Genomic DNA, 20,500 nt, shown 5'->3' on the forward strand with positions numbered 1-20,500 from the left:
GAAGTGTATTACTTGTGTATTTCAGCATGCAGTGTGCCTTGACCTACATTCAGGTGTTTGTCATTGACTGGAGAGGCAACAGAGATGTGCAAATAGTTTATTGGCAGATTGACAGAACATTATTTAATGTATATATTGTAGCAGAATAATTTGAGATTGTAGATATATTCAGAATTATTCTCTAGAGCACTGATCTTTGAAATATGAACAATCGTACGCATAAGAAAATACTGATTGAGGAAACCCCAAACACACAAAAATCAAAGTCAAAGAGGTGTACAGCAACTTAAAACCTGACACACACACACGCACACACACACACACACACCCATCACACTGTCAGTTAACTGTCTTTCAGTAAACAAATGATTGTGGAAATGTAATGATAAAAACAGACTTGGTTGTATTATGAGACTGAGGAATGTGCTGTTAGAGACGCTTCGGCTCGAGTTAGTGTTTGAAGACATTTTCTAGGTTGCAGTTGGTGGTTAAACGAGCAGAAATGCAGGCAGGCAGGAATGATGATGCAAAGTGGACATTTTCCATTCTAACTGTGCTAAAACCACGAAAAACACAACTCGTCTCTAAAAGCCTCTACCTGTCATGCAGGTGTCTCCTAATAAAGAGCAGTATAAAAACAAAAACATCTGCATCCGAGCAGCGACCTGTTCGGACAGTTTTGTGTACATTCCACATGTCAACATCTAAAATAACAGTACTCTGATACAGAAAAAGATTGCATTGTTAGGCAGATTTCACTACAATAATCAAGAAACATCTTAAATATTTGTTGTTCTTATTACTGCACTTTGACCCTTGACCCGCAGAGTATCCACGTAGCTTTACAGCATCGTCGTACACGAGCGCTGGCTTTTAAGAACATTTTCAGACATTCAGCAGTTTTCATTTTCACAGCTTTGTGCTCCATTAGACTCCAGCCAAAACACTTATTTCTCAGCACTGAGGAAGCAGCTGCTACAGCCACACGAACACCAAGATGAAGAGCTGGAATACACACTTTTGTCCTGCTCCTTTTTGACCAGCACCATACGGTTCTATGGCCCGGGTAGGCATGGCAAAGGTTAGCCGCTATCATCGTAATTTCTAAGTGTGCATCTGCTGTTAACTGCATCAAAATGGTAAAGCTAAATTAAAGGCAAAGGCAGGCGAAGCCACTAATGAATGTTCATTTATTTCCCATGATTAAGAAATAAAGGCTCTTGTTTTAGTTTTTTAAATTTTCTTATTGATCCAGATGATCTGTCCACCCTCAACCAATTGCATGAATTAGAAAAAAATAATGCATTTTCCTATCTGTTTGGAATTTATTCCAGTTATTCTCTTTACACTGTGTTTTAAAGTCAGCCTTTAGGCTGCCTTTTCTCATCTTTCTCTCCCTCACTCCAGAATCACATTATCTCTGTTGCGTCGGTTTTCAGCCAACTGCACCAGCTCATCGACAGTGTGCTCCAGGCTGTAGAGGTGCTTCTTCAGCAGCCGCCGGTTCAGCCGCTGGTCTCTGAAACCCATCTCCAACAGCGTGTCCATCTTGGAAGGGCCTTGTCTGGTGGCTGGGTCAATGCCTCGCTGGAAAAGAGGGGAGAAATGTGGATGAGCCAAATGACTACAATTGGCTCTTTCTGAGGGTTTCACTGATTCCTGAAGCCTCACATTGTTCCAAAAAGGCCAAAGATAGACAGGATAGTCTTGTACATTTGGCAGCAATTGACAATAAAAGTTTCAGCGAGTTGAGTCGAGGCACTTTCAGAACGACTTCTGGTTGCACAGAATTCCTTGAGAAAACGTCCGTAAGCGCCCTCGCTCTGTGAGTGAACACTTTATTTTGAGCCATAATGAGTAAAATCTGAAGTTCATTTTGTAAGTTTTGGTCATCTTTAGAATCAGAAAGGAGTACAAATGAGTGTACTCTCACAGTAAAACAATGCGATCATCATAAAGCGGTGGTGCTTATATCCATTGTTTATATAACGTCAAAGCACGTGATTTTTCACTAATACTTCACTTAATTCATACACTGAGTATGGATATGACTAATATGGTCATCTCAGACTTATGGCCCCGGCTTTGAGTGGACAAGACCCCAACCATCTTCTGTTTACAAGGGGGAGCCAATCAGAAGAAGGTTGGCATGAAGGGATGGGGAAGGAGTTACAAGTGAGCAGAGAGAGTTTGATTTCATATACAAATATTCACATGACCCATTATATTATTAATTACAGCCACTTTAAACATTAATTAGCCCCAAAAATAAATAATACAGAAGTTACATAAATCTTTAGTGCAGTAAATGCTTGTTGGGACTCAACTGTGTGTGTTTCCAAACAGCGTGTGTTCTGTACCTCTACTGAGCAGCTCGGTCCGGTGAAGAGAGCCTTATAAGCAGACGCTGCCACAGAAAGGGCCCCCTTAACAAGTCCCTCCGTGATTCCTCCTTGGTCCCTGCCACAAACACAGCACTGTGATTACACAACGTTATATAACAGTTTTACAGGAAGCAGTGTGGTCCAGTTATCCCAACTGTCACGAAAAGCAGACAGCATATCACTGATTCTGCTGAATAATTAATAAAAAGGCGTTAAAGACAGATACAACACAACAGAAAAGAGTTCCCTTAACAAAAATGAAGCCTGCTTGTTGTATTGCACCTTGGCTGCAGAGCGTGGCTGGGTCTGGGATTGTATGTCTCAAAGGCACTGGCTCCTGAGCCTGCTGATCTTGACAGACCAGATGATACTGCAGAACAGATAAAAAAGGAAATAATACAAAAATACATGTTAGATGAGGAACAGAGGCTTCTGCTAAAGCAACACATCCCTAAAGCTGCCATGCAGTCTCATTTCCTGTCTTGCCACAGTGGGCAAAAATGTGTTTCCTGGGTCGTGTGAGCTATGTCATTACTCACCTAATGCTATAATGTCGTTACATCCAATTACAGCGGCAGGAATACTCACTATTGAGGTGGACCCGTGGTTGGTGTGGCTCATTTGGTTCACAGGCTGAAGGACTGGGATCCTCAGCCAGGTACAGTGCCTCAGACCTAAAATGATACAGGCACTTTTATTAAAACAGAGGAGGCAATTTCAGAGCATCAGGAATAATACTGGTAGGAGAAAAAGATATAATTTTGCTTCCATATCATTGAATATGCAAATATTTTAACCTCATGTGCAGGGTTAACCTATTTGGATACTGGTCATGTCACTGACCCCCTCCCTCCCGTCTAACCTGGGTGAGTAGAGGGCTGGTGGGGGTAGCAGGGGGTCAGGGAATGGCACCACTTCAGGGGTGATCACCACAGCGTCCACAGTTTGGGAGGCACTCAGCATCTGGTTCATGCTGCTGGTTTGAGCGACGGGTGGCGGCCCGGTGTTTGCCAGTGAATCCTCGGCAGCGACCACCTCTGTCAGCTCCTGCCTCTCTCTCTGCGGTGCATCCCTGCCCAGCTCCATGTCGAAACCCTGCTCTTCCTCCTGGCCTACGTCTGGTTCGGCTGCGCTGACAGCAGCAGCAGTAGTGCCAGGCTGCGACATGGCGGAGATGTACATGGACTCCCCCAGAGGCCGGCTGGTGTCAAAGCAGTCTGGGAGGATGACGATGTAATCGTCAGAGGAGACCGAGGAGGTCTGGCTGCTGACCTGACACACAAGAGAAGAATTTCTCACGTTATGAGAATTTCTACAACTCTTATAATTTAGATCTAAACCATAATTGAGAGAGTCACCTCATCCCAGTCTTCTCTTTTGCTTCTACCCTCCTCTTTCTCTTCTCGATCATCCGTCATGTTCTGCGTAGGATCAGAAACCACAAATTCTTTGTCCTCGCTGTAATGAAGTGAGCTGATATGCAGGTTTTTATTCTCTGGTTCCAGTGGAGAAACTAGCAAGAAGGAAAAAAAAAAATTAAGCCTGAAGTTCAATTACAGCCCCGTTTATAAAGAGAAAAAAAACATTTTTGTAGAAATAAACAGGAATAAATGAATCCTGGATGTTTTGCACTAACTTGGTCTTGTCTCCTCTTTCTGGGCGATCCAGCTGAGACCTGTGTTTGCAGGTGGAGATGAAGTCTCAAGTCTAATGGCACAGGTCTCATTTCCTTCGTGCACCTCGTCCGTCTCCTCAGACTCATCTGTTCTCTCAAAGCTCGGATCCGGGGAAACTGCTGGAAATGTGTGACAGTGGTGGAAAAACAACAGCTTAGTAACCAAGCACACCGTACGAGATGGTGTTTGTAACTGTTAAGATAACAGCGAGGCTCCTCACCCTTTGGTGGGTGGCAGCAGTGCTGCGGCCTGCGTGGGGGTCTGTGGTCGGGGGCTTCTTCCAAAGTGAGGGAGCGCATGACCGTCTCACAGAGGAACTGGGCTCCACTGATCTCCTCGTCCCTCTCCTCCTCCTGGAGCACAGGCCTAAACACTTCCGTCAGATTCCTCAGCTTCCGGCCTGAGGAAAGTTCAACAAACGTGACAATTCAGCACTTTACCTATGCCGAAACAGAGGCAGCAGCATCTGTCAGCACTGTGCAGTGAATTTAAATTCATTACAGTTTTGGCTACCACTGATTTCAAATATAAAACGAGTATTTTCACTCCCTTTCATGCTGCTGTAGGTTTAGTTCAGGTCACATTTATTTAGTTTATTCAGGTGAGTTACAATTAAATTGCATGAAAGTCCCCCTAATTTTTTAATGTTTATTAAATCCGCTGTTTTTTTGGTAATTGTGGCACCAGCATTAATACAGCAGCCCTAGCTGTTTTGCTTCCATATTCACAAAACCATGATTTTATATATATATTTATTTTTAAATCACGCTTTGATTTTTTCTGTTTTTCCTTTGTGTCATTGTTTGGCTGTTTATCTGTAAAGACCAGAAACTTGAATTAAATCCAGAAATTAAATTGTGAAAGGTCCTCGTGGGCTGACTGCTGAGCCACCAGACAGTTGCAGCAATTAGCTGGTTTGATTTTTAATTAACAGCTTGCACCCTGTGTGCAGACAGTTGTGAACTCTTCCTTCTTGATGAAGGTTTATGGTGCCAACATTTAGAAGCACGTGTTGTAAAAATATTGTTCCAGCAGCCATCGCTCAGATGAAGAAATCAGAGATTTTATATCTTAGATGACACAGAAGCAACTTTATGTTATTTTATTTTTTAACCTTTATTATTGTTATTGTTTTTTTAATGATTAGTACTTTGAATATGTTGGCAGTAGGTTGCTTATCTGTTATCTAAAGGTATGATTTATTTACGTCAGGCCCACAGACCGTGCAGAAGCCCTGGGGTGCACCTCCACCAAAATGTAACCACATCTCATGTTGATGTAGCCCGCGGTGACTGTGATTGGCCCTTTTGGCACTCTCGTTTCCAGCTGCTACTATTTCTGTCACCGTTTTTTTTTTCTTAAATGACTGGAAGAGAACCGAAGAGAGAAACTCCACCACCCACTAGTGTTTTTGCAGCAAAACTGCAGAGCGCTACAGGACACCAGTACAGCTATAAATGCTGGCAACAGTGTCAGCCACGTGTGCAGGCTACACTGTAGGCTCACAATAGATCCATAGATCAGAAAAATGTTACATACACATGGATGACTCACTACTGCAAAACAAATCTACTTAGAGGTAAGAAGAAATGAACTTGAACCTAAATCTAATGCGTGAAATGCCTGGAGCTGCCCTCTAAACCTTCACTGAATTAAAACAAATAACACCATAACACACGGCTTTGGCAGACTCTTTTCCTATTATTTTAAGAGTTCATATTGAATACACATTACTCTGAATGTTTTCTATTACTCTGCTCGTCTCACCAAAAAGTTTTCGAACTGCTGAGACCTCTGTGTCCTCTTTTTTGGGAGATGGGCTGGCCTTGTCTATCATGACGGTGCAGTAGGGGAGGGGGGATATGCACGGCGTCAGATCTAGAAATGAGCGAGAAAACACAGTTTGTATCCTTAAACGTGGACGCATTCACAGTTAAACTGTTAAACCTGGAAAGAACAAAGTGCAGCCAGAAGCTTTCTTCCAAAAACAGACAAAAAAAATAAATATCTCAGAAATTTTGTATGAAATAAAGCAGGAAGAAAAGAAATATAATTAACGGACAGATTTATTAAAGCGTTGCTCACCTTCAGGGGTGTTGTGAGGAACCTTTTCAAGGTCGTCCGTGAAATTTAAATCCAGCAACTCAAATGACAGCAGATCCTTAGGAACAAATCAGATCAATAGAAAAATCAGTGCCGGTGTATTTCCCACTGGCCATCTTTAAGGAGTAATGAAGCTATTTCAAAACATGTTTCAGCTTTCTGAGCTTTGTGAGCGCACACCTGTGCAGTCATGAAGTCCACTGGTGGGAAGTAGTAGTCTTCAGGGAAGAGGCCTGCCAAGAAGCCACCCTTGGACCGCACCTCCTTCTCCTCCGGCTTCACCTCTTTCTTCACAGGCTTTAAATCTTTCTTCTGAAGGACAAACAAGCACGCCATAATTAGTATCACTGCAGCGTACTGAAACATTTCTATTCATAATATGACTTTTAAAATTTGAAAAATGCTGTTTTTTTCATGCTTTTTTTTTTTTTTACACACATTGACTTTTTTTATTGCGGTCTTATTCAGGATTTTCTATTTTCTTATGCCTTCAGATGTAATTACACAGAGTCACATGCTCACATACTGCAGTACAGATCAGTAAATATGATGTGGTCTAGTTACATACAGATAATACTGTGAAATGAATTATTGCCTATTTATTTTAAGACACCTCAATTATACATCAGTATATCAAATGTTGAAACTGATTTTTTTCATTTGTCGTGAGCAGAAAAAGCCAAAGGGTTTCAAAAACAAAATCCCATTCTTGCTCAACAGTCCGAAGCCTCCTGTGTCACACTTTTAGTTTCATTATGGCCAAAATGTTTGCAGTGGCTCACAAGTGTGGGTAGTTTAGCACGATATGGAGCCGTGCAGCCTTAATCCATGCAGAATGTGCTTCTTTATTACTTAGGCTAGAACTTCCCAGACAATCACGTCTTCTGAATGGCAGCACACGTTACTCCAAATCCTACATATACTGTTCAGCATCATTACCCAAGTCATCTCCACTGAGGCCCTTCCATACCATCAAGTATGCTGGCTTTTGAACTGTGCATTGATAACAATGCAGATCATCCCTGCCCGCTTTGGGGTCTATGAGCTAAGTGACAAAAAAGAAAAAGATGTATGACTGGTCAGACGACAGGACAGTCTTATACTTTATCTCAGCATTGAATGGGCAGCAGCTGTGTGACTGCATGGGCTCTTTGGGCCTGTTTAAGATGGACTGAGAGTGGAAAACATCTCCCCATCTTTACTTCTGAAGAACTCAGTCTGTCTGTGATGCTCTCTTCATATCCACTCATGTTACTAATTAACCTCATTAGTTCTTCCAGTGTTTTGTTGCCCTGTTCTCAACTTTTTAAATGTTTTGCTGGCATCCAATTTAAAATGAAGAAGCTACTTTTGGCTGCTCCCATGTTCAGGAGGGACTGCCACAGCGGGGCGCTCCGCATGTTTCCTGACGTAACCACAGAGGGATGAGTTTCATCCTGGGATTGAACACGAAATCTTTCACTTGTTGGGTGAATGTGTAAATCACTACCCTATAGAGCCACACACAATTTAAAATTAGCATAAATGTTTTAAAAAAGTGTTTCAACACTTGATATAGTTGTTCCTGGACTGATTTGCAAAATATTGCACTCTGATTTTATTAACATTTTCATATAGTATCCCAACTTTTTGGGAAACAGGGTCTTGGTAATTAATCTGTCAGTTATTTTAGCATTTATTAATAAGGCCCCAATTACACAGGCCGACAAAACGGTGGATAACTATCTGACACCCAGCTGCAAGGAGGGAAAAATGAGTGCTCAGCGGCTGGTTGCGAGTTGTTCCTGTGAAATTATTTGTTAAAGCCCCTTTTACAAGGCCCAGAGACCGACTGGTGACACCCTGCCCCCAGTAATCCACAGTCACTTGGGAGAAAAGTATATTCTGCAGCCAGCATGTGGCAATGGGAGGTGGGCGGCAATGGCTAGGGTGGGACTGATTGCAAAGAGGTATACGGTGCTCCAGTGAAAACCGCTTTGTGGTTCCTTCGGTTGCTGGCAGGTTGCCATGTTCACCAGTGGTTTGCATTGAAGATGCATACGCTCGCAAAATTCTCACCAAGCGGTAGTGAAACTTCGAGAAGTGCATTTGCATGCAAAGTAAAAGTTGCGCCTTACTGCTGCAAGCAACACATTTCAAAAGGCACAACTTTTACTTTGCAGTCAAACATTCGCTGTTCACGTCACAGTTTTTCAAGTTTCACTGCAGCTTGCAGAGTACACGGCGAGTGTGTGCACAGATGTCAGCGTCTTCAGTGCAAACCACAGGTGACTGTGGCAATCTGCTAGCAACCAAAGAAATCACCAGGAGGTTTTTGATGCAGTTCCCCCTTTGCAACAATTTTCACCCAGAGGCAGCAAGCAACCTCCACCAACCACTGGCCAACCAATAGAGGAATACCTTTCCTTCTGGTCACCAGGGGGTCGCCAACTGGCCTCTAGGCCCGTGTTACTGAAGCCTAACTTGCGAAATTTGCTGTGATATGAAAAGCAAATCCACACATTTAGCAAACATGAAATATTTAAAAATGCATTATAACAGTTTAATTTTTCTATCTATGTGACTGACAAATTGTTACAGCCCTATAATTGAGTTTTTTGTTTCAGAAAAATTAAATATGTAAAGTGCATCATCCACGCCCAGGACTAACTATCTGAATTAACTCAGTAACCGACACGTGCACATGTAGCAGCTGTGCGGGGAGTTATTGAATAGCAGACTTGCCAGTCGTTTTCTCTGATGCCTGAATCCGATGTATTTGTCTCTTTGCTTGACCACGATGCTGCACCAGACACGCGGGCCAAACTGAGACCCACAGTGCGCCAGGCGCCAGTGGGAGGTGTACGTCCCCTCTGTCACAGGAGCAACTAAGGCCACACTGACCATTCCCACATGTCCGGGAGGCAGCAAGGGCACCGGCACCTCCCTCTTCTCCTCTGATGCCAAGCTGAGGTTTCCCCACATGAACACTAGCTGGGTGCACGTACACACATACACAAAACACAAAATAGGAATACACATGCGAAAAAGCACAAAGACAAGAGCATGCAACCAAAGTCACACAACTTAAAAAATATACACACTCAAGTGAGGGGCACACATACACACGCACACACACACACATGCGCACACGCATCCACTCAAACAGTGACAAAGACTTCAAAATTAAACTACGACACAGATTAACTGAATTAAAATAATAAAGATCTCAGACAAAGAGGGCGTTAGTGTTATTAGGCTGGGTAAAAAAATCTTAACAGCTATTAGTGGATAAGAAGAGGCTATGAGTAGAGTGGGGGCTCATAGTGGAAGTAAAGCAGGAGGGAAAGAGAGTGCAGCCTGTCCTCTTGACGAGTGGGAGGGGTACCTTAGTCTCTGAGGTCCAGCAGATAGAGCCCGTGTTCTTCATCTTCCAGTATTTGATGAACTTGGTACCAGGCTCCAGATTGGTGCCGTCAGGCAGATTTTCATCCAGAAACAAGGCAGCCATTGTGGGCACCAAGGACGTGTGCGAGACCCCGGGACCCCTAGTTTCAAGTGTACAGAGCATTGTTGAAAAAAGCCCTGGTTTCTTATAATACCCATCTTTTGTTCTCTACGAATCAAAAAAGCAGGACCCCAGATTTTTTTTTCTTTTTTTTTTTTTTTGCAGCTCAAAAGCATTTTTCTTAGAAAATCTATGAAGCAGCAGCAGCAGTTTTCACATTGAGGTAGTTCCAACAATTTCCACCACCCCAGAGCAGCCAGCGATACACTCATACAGACTAGATTACAAAGATGGCATATTTTCATTTCTTTTCTTGGAAAAAAAAGACTTTTTGGCATCCATGCTGGGTTCAAGGTACCCAGCATTGGTGGACGCTCTTCCGAGGTGGCTCTTACTCTGGACTGGAGGCCTGGGGTTCAGGGACCAGGGCAGGGTTGGGACCTTGGACTGGGGCTGGACCTGAGGCTGTGTCTGAGGCAGCAGGAGGGGACAGAGCAGGGACCTGGGTGGATGTGGAGGCCATGTTTGTCAGGGTGGCTCTTCCTGAGGTAGAGGGCCCACTCCACTGCAGCCCCCTCTTCTCCAGTCTCAGTTTCTTCTTGATTTCCTTCACTTCGGCTCTTAGCTGCCTTCTTTCTGCTTTGAGGCGCTGTCGCTCGGCCTTGCGCACTGTCCTGTCTCCTCGCCTTGGGAACCTGGTTTAAAATGTCATCAGGAACACCTATTTGTGGACTATCAAATGTTTATTTTCCAAAAACAAAAATACATTCCCATTGATAAGTCATGAATTACAGTAATCTAGCTGCAAGAATCATTTGCGATCCCACTGTGTGTGCGTTTCTATTCATGTTTTCCTTCATTAATCCAGAAGAAGTGAGTAAAATTGTTTTAAGTAGTGGGTGGAGTTATCCTCAGATTTGGCAGTTTACCTTAACTCTCCTGACATTCCATGTTCAGGGATGGAGAGAGGTGTCTTGGTTCTCACGAGGTTGTGGCTAGGGTCATGGCTATGTCTGCACATCTCACACAGGATGCAGGATGGGCACACGCTAGCAGGGAAAATAAAAAGGCATCAATATAGACATTCACACAGCTTAAAAAAAATACAACAAGCATGTAAAAATAATTAAAGAACAATGTTATAATAACTAGAATTCATTTTATGCATACCTGCATTTGTAGGCTCCTTCAGAGGTGAGTTTGTTGCAGCTGCTGCAGTTTGGGGTGTAGCCAAGGGATCCATTCGAGGTGGAGGGGCCTGGTTTGGGTCCCATAATACCGCCAATAGCCCCACTGGTCTCATGGGGCCCTTCAGGAGACTTGTGGGTACAACACTGGACAGAAAAGTCGCTGCACATCCTTTCCACTACCTCCTTCACCACCTCATCTTTAAACTATGAAAAACAGAATTTTATACATGTAAAAAGAAGCGAAGCACAGCATTTTATTTCAAGCATTAATCATGCATCAAAAATATTAAATGTAGCAACACTGCTTCACAGCAGCAGTTAAATTTTACCTTCTCCATGTATGATCTGAACCACATGGGAGGGGGCTCGTCTTCTGGTTTGTTCCCCTTGTTGTCTTTTACTGCTACCTGCATCAGAATCAGTTAAGTGGCAACATCAGAGATTTTAGCTTGTTTTAGGTACAAACATTTTTCCTACAGACAGAAAGACTTAACTGACTGGAGGCACCGACTTTATTAAAATGATTTCAAAGGCTCTTCACATTAATTTACAGACTATAATTATAACAGACTATATACACATGTGAGAATCTACAGGGAGAAGAAAGTGGGGAAAGAGTAGATTTCCTTACAGCTTCTCGCTCCGGGGTGACCTGCGTGCCTTTGTCCACTGTTTTAACTCTCGAGGGGTAAGGAGGAGCGGGTCGAAGGTCTCCTTTCAGCTCCTTCACCTCGGTCTTCAGCGGGCCCCCGCAGGCCTGCCCTTTCATCTTGTACACATTCATATGCAACTGGTTTCCCTGCTTCTCTGCACTCTGCATGGAGAAGCAGCGTGAAATGCACACCACAAGAACATACAAAATACAAATACATGAGTACATATGCACACTGCATATACATATATTATCATATTTTCAATGTTTGTTATTAAGGACATAGTTGTATTCTTTGTGTCTTAAGTTTTACAGTACAACTTCTCTATATAAGGGGAGACTCTGTAGTAACAAAAACTTTCACTCGGTCTTTACTGTTTAATCCCAGCAGTGCTTCGGTACCTTAATGGCTTCTTCATATTCATCTGTGGGGAAAAAAGCAAACAAACAGTAAATAACTAAACATTTCTGTGTCTCAAATCTCTGCTTTTGCTTGCTTTTTAAAAAAAATATTTTTATGTATAGGTACACCATGAGTAAATTAGTTTCTAAATTTACTAACTTTCCAGGAATGCATTTCACAAACTAGTTAAGAACACAGCTTGAGTCCACACCTCTCCGTTTATAGGTATGCATACTCTGCAACATTGCAGTCAAAACCGGTCTGCTGCCCAAATATTTTCACAGAACATAATGTGGAAAAATGCTTCTGGGTGTGATGAAGAATACTGAGACAGATTCACTATTATCCAAATCTTTCCTGATCACAGTCCCCATAACCAGAAAGCAGCTGCCTGTGTTTGATCCTGCAATTCTATCTCCCCTTTGTTTTACCTGTGTATGTCCTTGAATTCATCACCTCACTGTTGTCTTCCCAACCCCTGTTGTTCTACCTTTTGTCTCTGTTTAACACCTATATGTAAACCACACACCCCATCTGGTGGCAAGCTCTCTGTAGATTACAATACTTAAGTAAACACACCACCAGAGCAAATTCTTTAAAAACAGGGCCTGGACAATGATTTAGGACAACATATTCAAGAATGCCAATATTGTCTGTCATAGGCCCATATCAGATCAGGATTATATCAGCTGGGCTCCTAGGTTTCCAGGCTCAAACAGGATATTAGGGGGTGACTGTGCATGTAAGCATAAAGGATCCACATGTAGTTATGGAAAAGACTCTGTTATTTTGGTTAACACAGGTTTATACCTTTTCCTGCTATTTTTAGTCATTTGATAAACAAAAATGTATTTTAATCTTGGGCAAATTAAACCCAGCTTTATATAAATGCTGATTATAGTTATTTTTATCACAGTCCTGGTGATTTTCCTTTGAAAAACCACCAGGACCTAAACTTAAACATATGCTACATGAAATGAAACATGAAACAAGCAATTAAATGTTTTTCTCACCTTGACTGTTAATGCAAATCTGAAATATAAGGTAAATGAGATCAGAATTAATAACTGAACTTACACCCAGCCAAAACAGAAGCATTGAAACACGATTTCTTACCTCTTCATTGTCTTCATCAAAGTACTTCACTTGAAAGTGGTTGATCCCAAATGATGCTTTGATCTGAAAAGTAACGCAGAAGAAGTGAGAGCAGTTCAGTTTTTCTCCTAACACGTGTTAGAGGAGAAACATGAACAATAACAGAGAGAAAGCTCCCCACAGCTGGATACTGTATTATACATATGTAGTAACCTCAAAGCAAACTGAGCACATTTCCCGTTGCGTGCCTACTTTGTAACGTGCCGGCTCGCTTAAAAATTACTATTTATGAACACATATTGCCGCAACAGTATCGTCTGCCTTTCGGGGGCTCTGTTTGTGAGTCTAGGCCAAAACGTCTGGGCCTACTTTTTTCACCAAACTGCGCCAGCGTTTAGCCAAGACTCTGCTAGCGGCTTACCCAGACTTCAACGGCTTCCCACTCCAATTTATCCATATCCTGAGCCAGAAACCTCTTCACGTTCCCCCGGAAATTGACTTTAATAGTAACAGGGAGACCCATGTCCGCCTTCTATGGGTGCTTAATGGCTATCATTTGCGTGAAACCCGGCCTGTGTAAGCCCCGCTGCCCTCGGATGTTTTCTCTTGTTTACATCGTCAGCTGCGTCTGGAAAAAGACGGTGACGTTGCGCGCAAGCGCGTTGGCAACATCACCGCCGTCGCGTGTTTATTGTCGTCATCTTTAAGCTCACGAAGTGTGGCTGACAAGTGATAAGCCATACGTTCACAGGTGAATTTAATGCTGTTGGGACAATCGTTCTGCGCAAATTCGACTACATAAGATGTCTTCACTCCTCAAGGTGGACAGTGAAATTAAATCCAAGGTGAGGTTTTGGCATTCTGTGAACTCCAGTTGAGTTTATGCGGCGTGTTGTTGCCATTTTCTTTGCTAGCATGTTAGTCACATTGGGTAGCATGATGTGGGAGATGTGATAAGGCCAGGCTAACAGCAGCTATCGGCTAACCGGCTTATTGTTTCCCGCCCACTGCAGTACACCTGTCAAACCTTCCCGCAGGTGTGGTGTCGGGGTGAGGTTACGCCTCATGTTGAACTAGATAAAGTTTGATTTACAGGTCTGTTTCCTGGGAAAATGGTTACTGTTGGACGACCACATGCATTGAATAAGGCCTTGCTACCAAGCTGGCTAACTCAACCAGCTGCTATTCACTCCGGCGTCGAGTTACCACGTTAGAGCTTCTGCCTCCTGCCCTGAGGCACTTGTGGACCAAAATAAACAAATTTACGATATTAAAATGTTTGTTTTTTACTTGGTGCGATATTCAGACTGTCGTATCTTTGTGTTTGCAGGTCGGTGCTTTCAGGGAACGTATCACCGCAGAAGTAAGTCTGTTAATTTGTGAAGTAAAATGTATACATACAGGGATTTATCCTGGCAAGAGTTCATTAAACCCCACTTACCAGAGGGGGAAAACTTTAATAAAAATAAAAAAATCAGTCTGGCAGTTATTTAATGCCTTTCTGTTCAATTTGAGCACTCAACGCACTTTCTGCTATAAGTCTCTTTCACCAAATGTCTCACGCAGCATTTTTATCTATGCTTAAGCACATTTTATCTAACGTACACTCACACACCCCAATGGATGCATCAAGGGTAAGTGAGGTTAAGTATCTTGCCTAAGGGTATTTTTGACATATGGACTGGAGGAGCTGGGGATCAATCCACTGACGACCCACTCTATCACCTCAGTCCCAGCCACCCAGTTTTAAACGGAGATATACATACGTATTGCTATATATATATATATATATATATATATATATATATATATATATATATATATATATGTGTGTGTTTAATTTGAGATGACAGTTTCTCACCAATATGATGCCCGAAGGCTCCACTAACAATGCACATTTCTTCCAGGCAGAGGATCTAGTCGCCAATTTTTTCCCAAAGAAGTTACTGGAGCTTGACCAATTCCTCAAGGTCAGTTAATTGTTTGTTCAAGTAAATAAACATCATTTTAGATCGTTATGCAGATAGTTGAGACTCCTGTGCTTTTTCTGGCTTTAATATTCAGCAGCAGGTAGTTGGTCTTTATTACACACACAAATTTAAAAATAATATCAGCAAGAAAAATATATTACATAAATGCCCAGAAAACTGGAATTGGTAGCATGTTGTACTATTTGAATGAAATCAATTGCAGAAGCAGTCGGCCTGTACAAACTTATGGTAGTCATGGTAAAGAGAAAGTATACCCTCTTCAGTTATGCAGTTTTATGTATCAGGACATAATAAAAGTAATCTTGACTTTAGCAGGTCTTGAAATTGGTAAAATACAACCTTAAATGAACAAGACATGACAGATTACACTGTCATGATTTATTTAACAAAAACTAAACCAAAAATACAGAAGTGCTGTATGAAAAGCTAAGTACACCCTTACTCCTCCATAGGAATTAAGAGGATAAGTAGTCGTCAGCTACTGCTAACCAAATGCACTTGGTTAGCATCTGCAAGTGTGACCATATCTATAAAAGCAGTTTTGAGAGTTTGCTGATTGGGAGCATTCAGGTGTGTGTGTGTGTGTGTGTGTGTGTGTGTGTGCTAACACAATGCTAAGGAGGAAAGTTATCAGCAATGATCTTAGAAGCAGTTGTTGCTGCCCATTAATCTGGGAAGAGTTATCAGGCCATTTCCAAACAATTTGAAGTCCATCATTCTAGAGTGAGATGTTGTTATTCACACAGAAAACATTCAAGACAATATTCCCAGGAGTGGATGTCCCAGCAATTTCACCCCAAGGACAGACTGTGCAATCCTTAGTTGCAGATGCACCCAGTAGTTGAATCTCAGACTCTACAGGCCTCAGTATGCTAAATGTTAAAGGTCAAGACGGTACAATTAGGAAAAAGACTGAACAAGCATGGCTTGTTTGGAAGGAGAAAGCCTTCAGCCACAGAGCCTGGGCACCTTGCAGTCTTAGTCAGCCATGAACTCCTGTATATCAAAGCATTCTAGAGTCAAATGTGAGGCCATCTGTCTGACAGCTAGAGCTCGGCTGAAACTGGGTCGCAAAACAGGACGACGATCCAAACACCAGCAAATCTCCAACAGAGTGGCTGAAAAAAAGAGAATCAAGGTGTTGCAATGATCCATTCAAAGACCAGATCTCAACCTTGCTGAAATACTGTGGCAGGACCATAAGAGATTGTGCATAAATTAATGTCTGCAAACCTCAATGACCTGAAGCGACACTTTAAAGAAGAGCGGGCCAGAATTCCTCCACAGCGATGTGAGAGACTGAAAGTCATACAGAAAACAGTTCAAGTTGTTGCTGCTAAAGGTGGGTCTGCAAGCTGCTGAGTCATGAGGTGTTTTTCTCACACTGCTTCTGCATCTTATCTTAGGTTTTGTTAAATAATGACAGTGTAATATGTCATTTGATGATGATGATGATCATCATCTGAGGTTGTTACCTAAGACCTGCTAAGGACCTGTTAGATGATGTTTTATGATATTCTGACATGTAAAGTCTTAGATTTGGCAGCAGATGAGTTCTTCTTACCATGACTGAAGATTTTGACACATGAAAACTAATCTTGTCTGTTTTTCAGGATCCGAGCATAAACATCACTGAACTGAAGGAGATTCACTCAGAGATAAACTTGGCAGTGCCAGATCCCATCTTATTCTCAAACCTCCACGACGGACTAGAAGCGGTGAGGTTCCATTTAAAATCTTTAGTTTTTATATGCTGACAGTAACTGTTCAGAGCAAGGAGGAGAAATTGTTCCCAATACTGTTGCATCTGTCTCACAGCAAAATGCCAAAAAGAGAAAGCTGGAGGATGGAAGTGGTGATGACATGGGTACGTTCAGTATCATTGGCCAAATACTGGGTCTGGATTTTATGACTAAGATTTAACTTTTTACTCCTTTATTTATCAGTGACCGGCACCAAGGTCTTCGTCATGCCGGGTGGGATGATGAAGAGCAATGCAAACCTCGTTGATCTTATTGAAAAGGTCAAGCCAGAGATCAGGACACTCATAGAAAAATGTAACACAGTAAGTTCTCAGAAGTCTGGTCTTATCTAAGTAATGTTATTTTGTTACCATACTGTTAGTGTAAGCATTTACTTGTCAGATGGCATCTCAGATGTTGCCTCCCCTTTTCTTAGCTCTAATCATCTCTTCTGCAGGTTAAAATGTGGGTTCAGCTCCTCATCCCCAGAATAGAGGATGGCAACAACTTTGGGGTGTCAATCCAGGAGGAGACAGTAGCTGAACTCAGAACAGTTGAAGGGGAGGCTGCATCTTACCTCGACCAGATATCCAGGTTAGTAGAACCTTACAGAAATCCCAGTCGTGTGTGAGCTTTGGGATTTGTCCCACATTGGCTTTTGTGTTGAGAGACCACTTTCTGTTTTCTGTATCTCCAGATACTACATCACAAGGGCAAAGCTGGTTTCTAAAATAGCAAAATATCCACATGTGGTAAGTAAATGGCTAGAAAGTAAAGACATATAGATGTCAAAGTCTACCAAATGCTACAAATTAACAATTTTTTATCTTATAAGAAATATCTGGAGAAAAAGACATTTCTAAAAGGGTGGTTCTTTGTTTTAAAGCTATAAACAGTGACATCTAGTGGTGTGCAACATGTACAGTAACCAATAAGACAAGGACCAAAATATCACACCTTGTTCATTTAACTTTACTTCTGTCAGAGGTTAAGGAACTCGTTTGGTTCCTGGACCTGGATCCAGAAAGTTTTTGGACTGTTAACTGATTTTCAGATTGGGCCAAATTGAGTATGTCACATTATATCTTTACAAATAATTACTTGATCTCAAGAAAATGGTACAAACTAGTCCAGATTCAGATATCCTCTGGGATAGGGTTAGGGTTGGAGAGAATTTTAAGTCTTGACAGGGCGATGCAGTCTCACTGTTCTGGCACCCTTTAAAAAAAAATCAGTGTTTTACACAGCCAAAAATATTTGAGGGAACACGTGATTATCACAGTATAAAACAAAATCAGTTAAACACCAGCGATGTCAGTCTGTCCAGTAAGGTGACCATTTCACCTGCTTGGGTGTAAATGAAACTAACAGGTGCACTGTCGAGGTAAGAACAGTACGACCCTCAAATGGTTTTGAGGGTGCTGGCCCCTCTCATCTGTCACATGGGCTCAGTGTGAACGCGCTCTCGTCTGTGAAGAGAATGAGCTTCCAGTCACAGACCTGCCTGTTCTGGTGTTTTCAGGCGAATGCTGCACAGTGCTGGTCAGTCAGCATAGGTCCCACTGAAGGGCATCGGACCCTCATGGAGTCCGTTTCTGACACTTCAGTCACAAACATGCACATGAGTGACACTCGAGGTCATTTTGTGGGGCTGTCTCAGTGCTCCTCCTGTTCCTCCTCACACAAAGGAGCTGAGGTAGTTGATGCCCTTCTGCGGTCCTGTCCAGCTCTCCTTATTTAACGGCCCATCTCCACTCCGGAGACGGTGCTAGGAGACTGCATGTATGGATGTGCCATCCTGGAGGAGTCGGACTACCTGCGTAACCTGAATGGGCTGCAGTCGGTCGTTGGGGATGAAAAAAGCGACGGTCTGTGGTCACCACCTTTGTTGATACTTGGACTGGTACCAAAGCAGGTGAAGTTTACTCTGTGGTTTCTGCTTCCTCACCGGATGGACTGAGATCCCTGAAGTTTAACTGGCTTTGTTTTATACTGTGATGATCACGTGGTCCCTTTTTGTGTGTATTATATCTAATAAATGTGGTTATATTGACAAATCCATACTGGGTTAAGTCCAGTCTTGTCATTTTTATTACAAACAGCTGTTATGGTTTTCAGCAGAGCAGCGTTCTCTCATTATATTTATTAAAAAACACACTTAAACCCTGGATCAACTTTTTAAACAGGAGGACTATCGGCGCACAGTAACCGAGATCGACGAGAAGGAATACATCAGTCTGAAAATCATAGTTTCGGAGCTCAGAAATCAATACGTATGTTGTGGTCTTTATTATTTATCATCTGTTCACTTTTATTTCTTATCTAGGTTCAGAAAACAATAACGGGTATGTGTGCTTGTTTCAAGGTGACGTTACACGACATGATCCTGAAGAACATCGAGAAGATCAAGAGGCCTCGAAGCAGTAATACTGACGCTTTGTACTGATGTTTATCCAGCTGTTTCAGCATCCACCCGCCCGCCCCCTCCCGTGTCGCCCCCTCGTCTCACCCCCCCGTCTCTCTGCCATGCCTGTTGAGCTACAGTAGCCGGGCCCTGCTCCGCAGGACTACAGCTAGACCTTCACCTACTTCAGTACAATCAAGACAGCCCAGTACAAAGACATAGCTTCTATAGATGGACACACATTTTTGTTTTAATTATAAAATATTGTTTTTAAACCATTTGAAGAATGTTCACTCAGAAAATGGGGAGACGGGTCATAAGCCCCTTTCAGACATGGGCCACATAATATTGCTGTTAACTACACGGCAGCCTGTCATTCACACGTCATTCTTATTTTAATGTTTCAAATTCTTGGAGACGTTCTTGCACATGTGAAATGTGGCAGCTAGTATTTAAGTGCAGCCACACTTCTTTACAGTTCTGTCTGCTGTTGTGGCAGAGAGCAGGGCCTCTGTGTGTGTTAAGATGTGCCCCACTGTTCCCAGACTCCGAGTACAAGTTTCTCCTGGATTAGTCGGCATAGGTGAAAGATTAAATTGGTACAGCTGAGATAAAATGTTATTAAAGGATCTTCTCTGGTGAGCTGAGCACCTCACAACATGGGGAAACGTGCCTGCATGCCTGTCTGCTAATGCATGAATTCAGACTTCTGCAGAGTGAAAAAAAAAAGTGTTAAGCAGTAACTTGATAAAGTTGAGATGTGTTATTTGAAACATGCATGTCTGAAAGGGGCTTCTGACATTAAAAGGCGCTTTGTATTTTTTAATTTTAATTAAACATTCTATCCTCGGATTCTTGTGAATTGCCTCGTTTGTATCTCTTAAATATTCAGAGCAAAGTTGTTCATTGCCCACTTTTCTTGTTTTTGCTGTTTTGTCTTATATGGGACTCGTCCTGCATCACAAGTACAGTGGTTTATAGGATACCCAACATATGCTGTTAATTCCTTCTGTGAATGTTACACATTGCACAGCGTAGATGTAACATGAAATATGAAAATGATGCAAGTTTTAGGTCCTAGGCTTGAATTGTTTTAGCGAAAAAGCATAAGCTTCATCAACAAAGCTTCTTTTATGTTGGTGCATTCATTGTATTGAATAAAAAACTTTTTTGATAAAACATTGTTATAACATTGCTGTGTTATATCAAATAAAAGTAGGTGTTTTTCTTTGGGGGGGGGGGGGGTATTTGGTTTTTAATGCATAAAGTAAAATACTGGTGAGAAATGGAAACAATGTTTCCTCTTGACCTGCAGATGTCACTGTGACTTCTGAGTCTGCTATTTTAACCAGGCACAATATTTACTTGTGTTC

At 42.2% G+C, this 20,500-nt stretch overlaps 2 protein-coding genes across 3 annotated transcripts; one reads left to right on the forward strand and one right to left on the reverse strand.

The window, feature by feature from the left end:
• Positions 1–83: 83 nt before the first annotated feature.
• On the reverse strand, positions 84–13,655 carry nbr1a (NBR1 autophagy cargo receptor a). Of its 2 annotated transcripts, XM_030754445.1 has the most exons (22): positions 13,412–13,655; positions 13,012–13,074; positions 12,909–12,927; positions 11,895–11,917; positions 11,472–11,654; positions 11,170–11,247; positions 10,821–11,044; positions 10,580–10,699; positions 10,046–10,345; positions 9,531–9,690; positions 8,888–9,136; positions 6,344–6,475; positions 6,146–6,221; positions 5,828–5,938; positions 4,281–4,460; positions 4,021–4,179; positions 3,743–3,897; positions 3,247–3,656; positions 2,973–3,058; positions 2,667–2,754; positions 2,361–2,460; positions 84–1,587 (listed from the first exon to the last, which is right to left on the reverse strand). In XM_030754445.1, the coding sequence occupies exons 1-22, from the start codon at positions 13,511–13,513 to the stop codon at positions 1,399–1,401; spliced, it is 3,207 nt and encodes a 1,068-aa protein (XP_030610305.1). In that variant the 5' UTR covers positions 13,514–13,655; the 3' UTR covers positions 84–1,398. The 2 variants fall into 2 exon arrangements, with proteins under 2 accessions (XP_030610305.1, XP_030610306.1); XM_030754446.1 differs by lacking the exon at positions 10,046–10,345.
• Positions 13,649–20,306, forward strand: psme3 (proteasome activator subunit 3). The gene is made up of 10 exons (XM_030754447.1): positions 13,649–13,835; positions 14,321–14,353; positions 14,898–14,960; positions 16,595–16,699; positions 16,800–16,848; positions 16,928–17,046; positions 17,181–17,317; positions 17,421–17,475; positions 18,910–18,996; positions 19,089–20,306. Exons 1-10 carry the CDS (start codon positions 13,794–13,796, stop codon positions 19,167–19,169), a joined length of 771 nt encoding a protein of 256 aa, XP_030610307.1. The 5' UTR covers positions 13,649–13,793; the 3' UTR covers positions 19,170–20,306.
• The last annotated feature ends 194 nt before the right edge of the window (positions 20,307–20,500 follow it).

The sequence above is a fragment of the Archocentrus centrarchus genome, chromosome 19, assembly GCF_007364275.1.
Source record: "Archocentrus centrarchus isolate MPI-CPG fArcCen1 chromosome 19, fArcCen1, whole genome shotgun sequence".
NCBI lineage: Eukaryota > Metazoa > Chordata > Actinopteri > Cichliformes > Cichlidae > Archocentrus > Archocentrus centrarchus.

Excerpts from the sequence above, each read along its gene's own strand:
- nbr1a (XM_030754445.1), bottom strand. The coding sequence starts at position 13,513 with ATGGGTCTCCCTGTTACTATTAAAGTCAATTTCCGGGGGAACGTGAAG. Across the intron at positions 10,700-10,820 it reads GAAGGAGCCTACAAATGCAG|CGTGTGCCCATCCTGCATCC; the intron begins GTATGCATAAAA and ends TTTCCCTGCTAG. Across the intron at positions 3,657-3,742 it reads AAAGAGAAGACTGGGATGAG|GTCAGCAGCCAGACCTCCTC; the intron begins GTGACTCTCTCA and ends CTTGTGTGTCAG.
- psme3 (XM_030754447.1), top strand. The coding sequence starts at position 13,794 with ATGTCTTCACTCCTCAAGGTGGACAGTGAAATTAAATCCAAG. Across the intron at positions 14,961-16,594 it reads AGCTTGACCAATTCCTCAAG|GATCCGAGCATAAACATCAC; the intron begins GTCAGTTAATTG and ends TCTGTTTTTCAG. Across the intron at positions 18,997-19,088 it reads CGGAGCTCAGAAATCAATAC|GTGACGTTACACGACATGAT; the intron begins GTATGTTGTGGT and ends GCTTGTTTCAAG.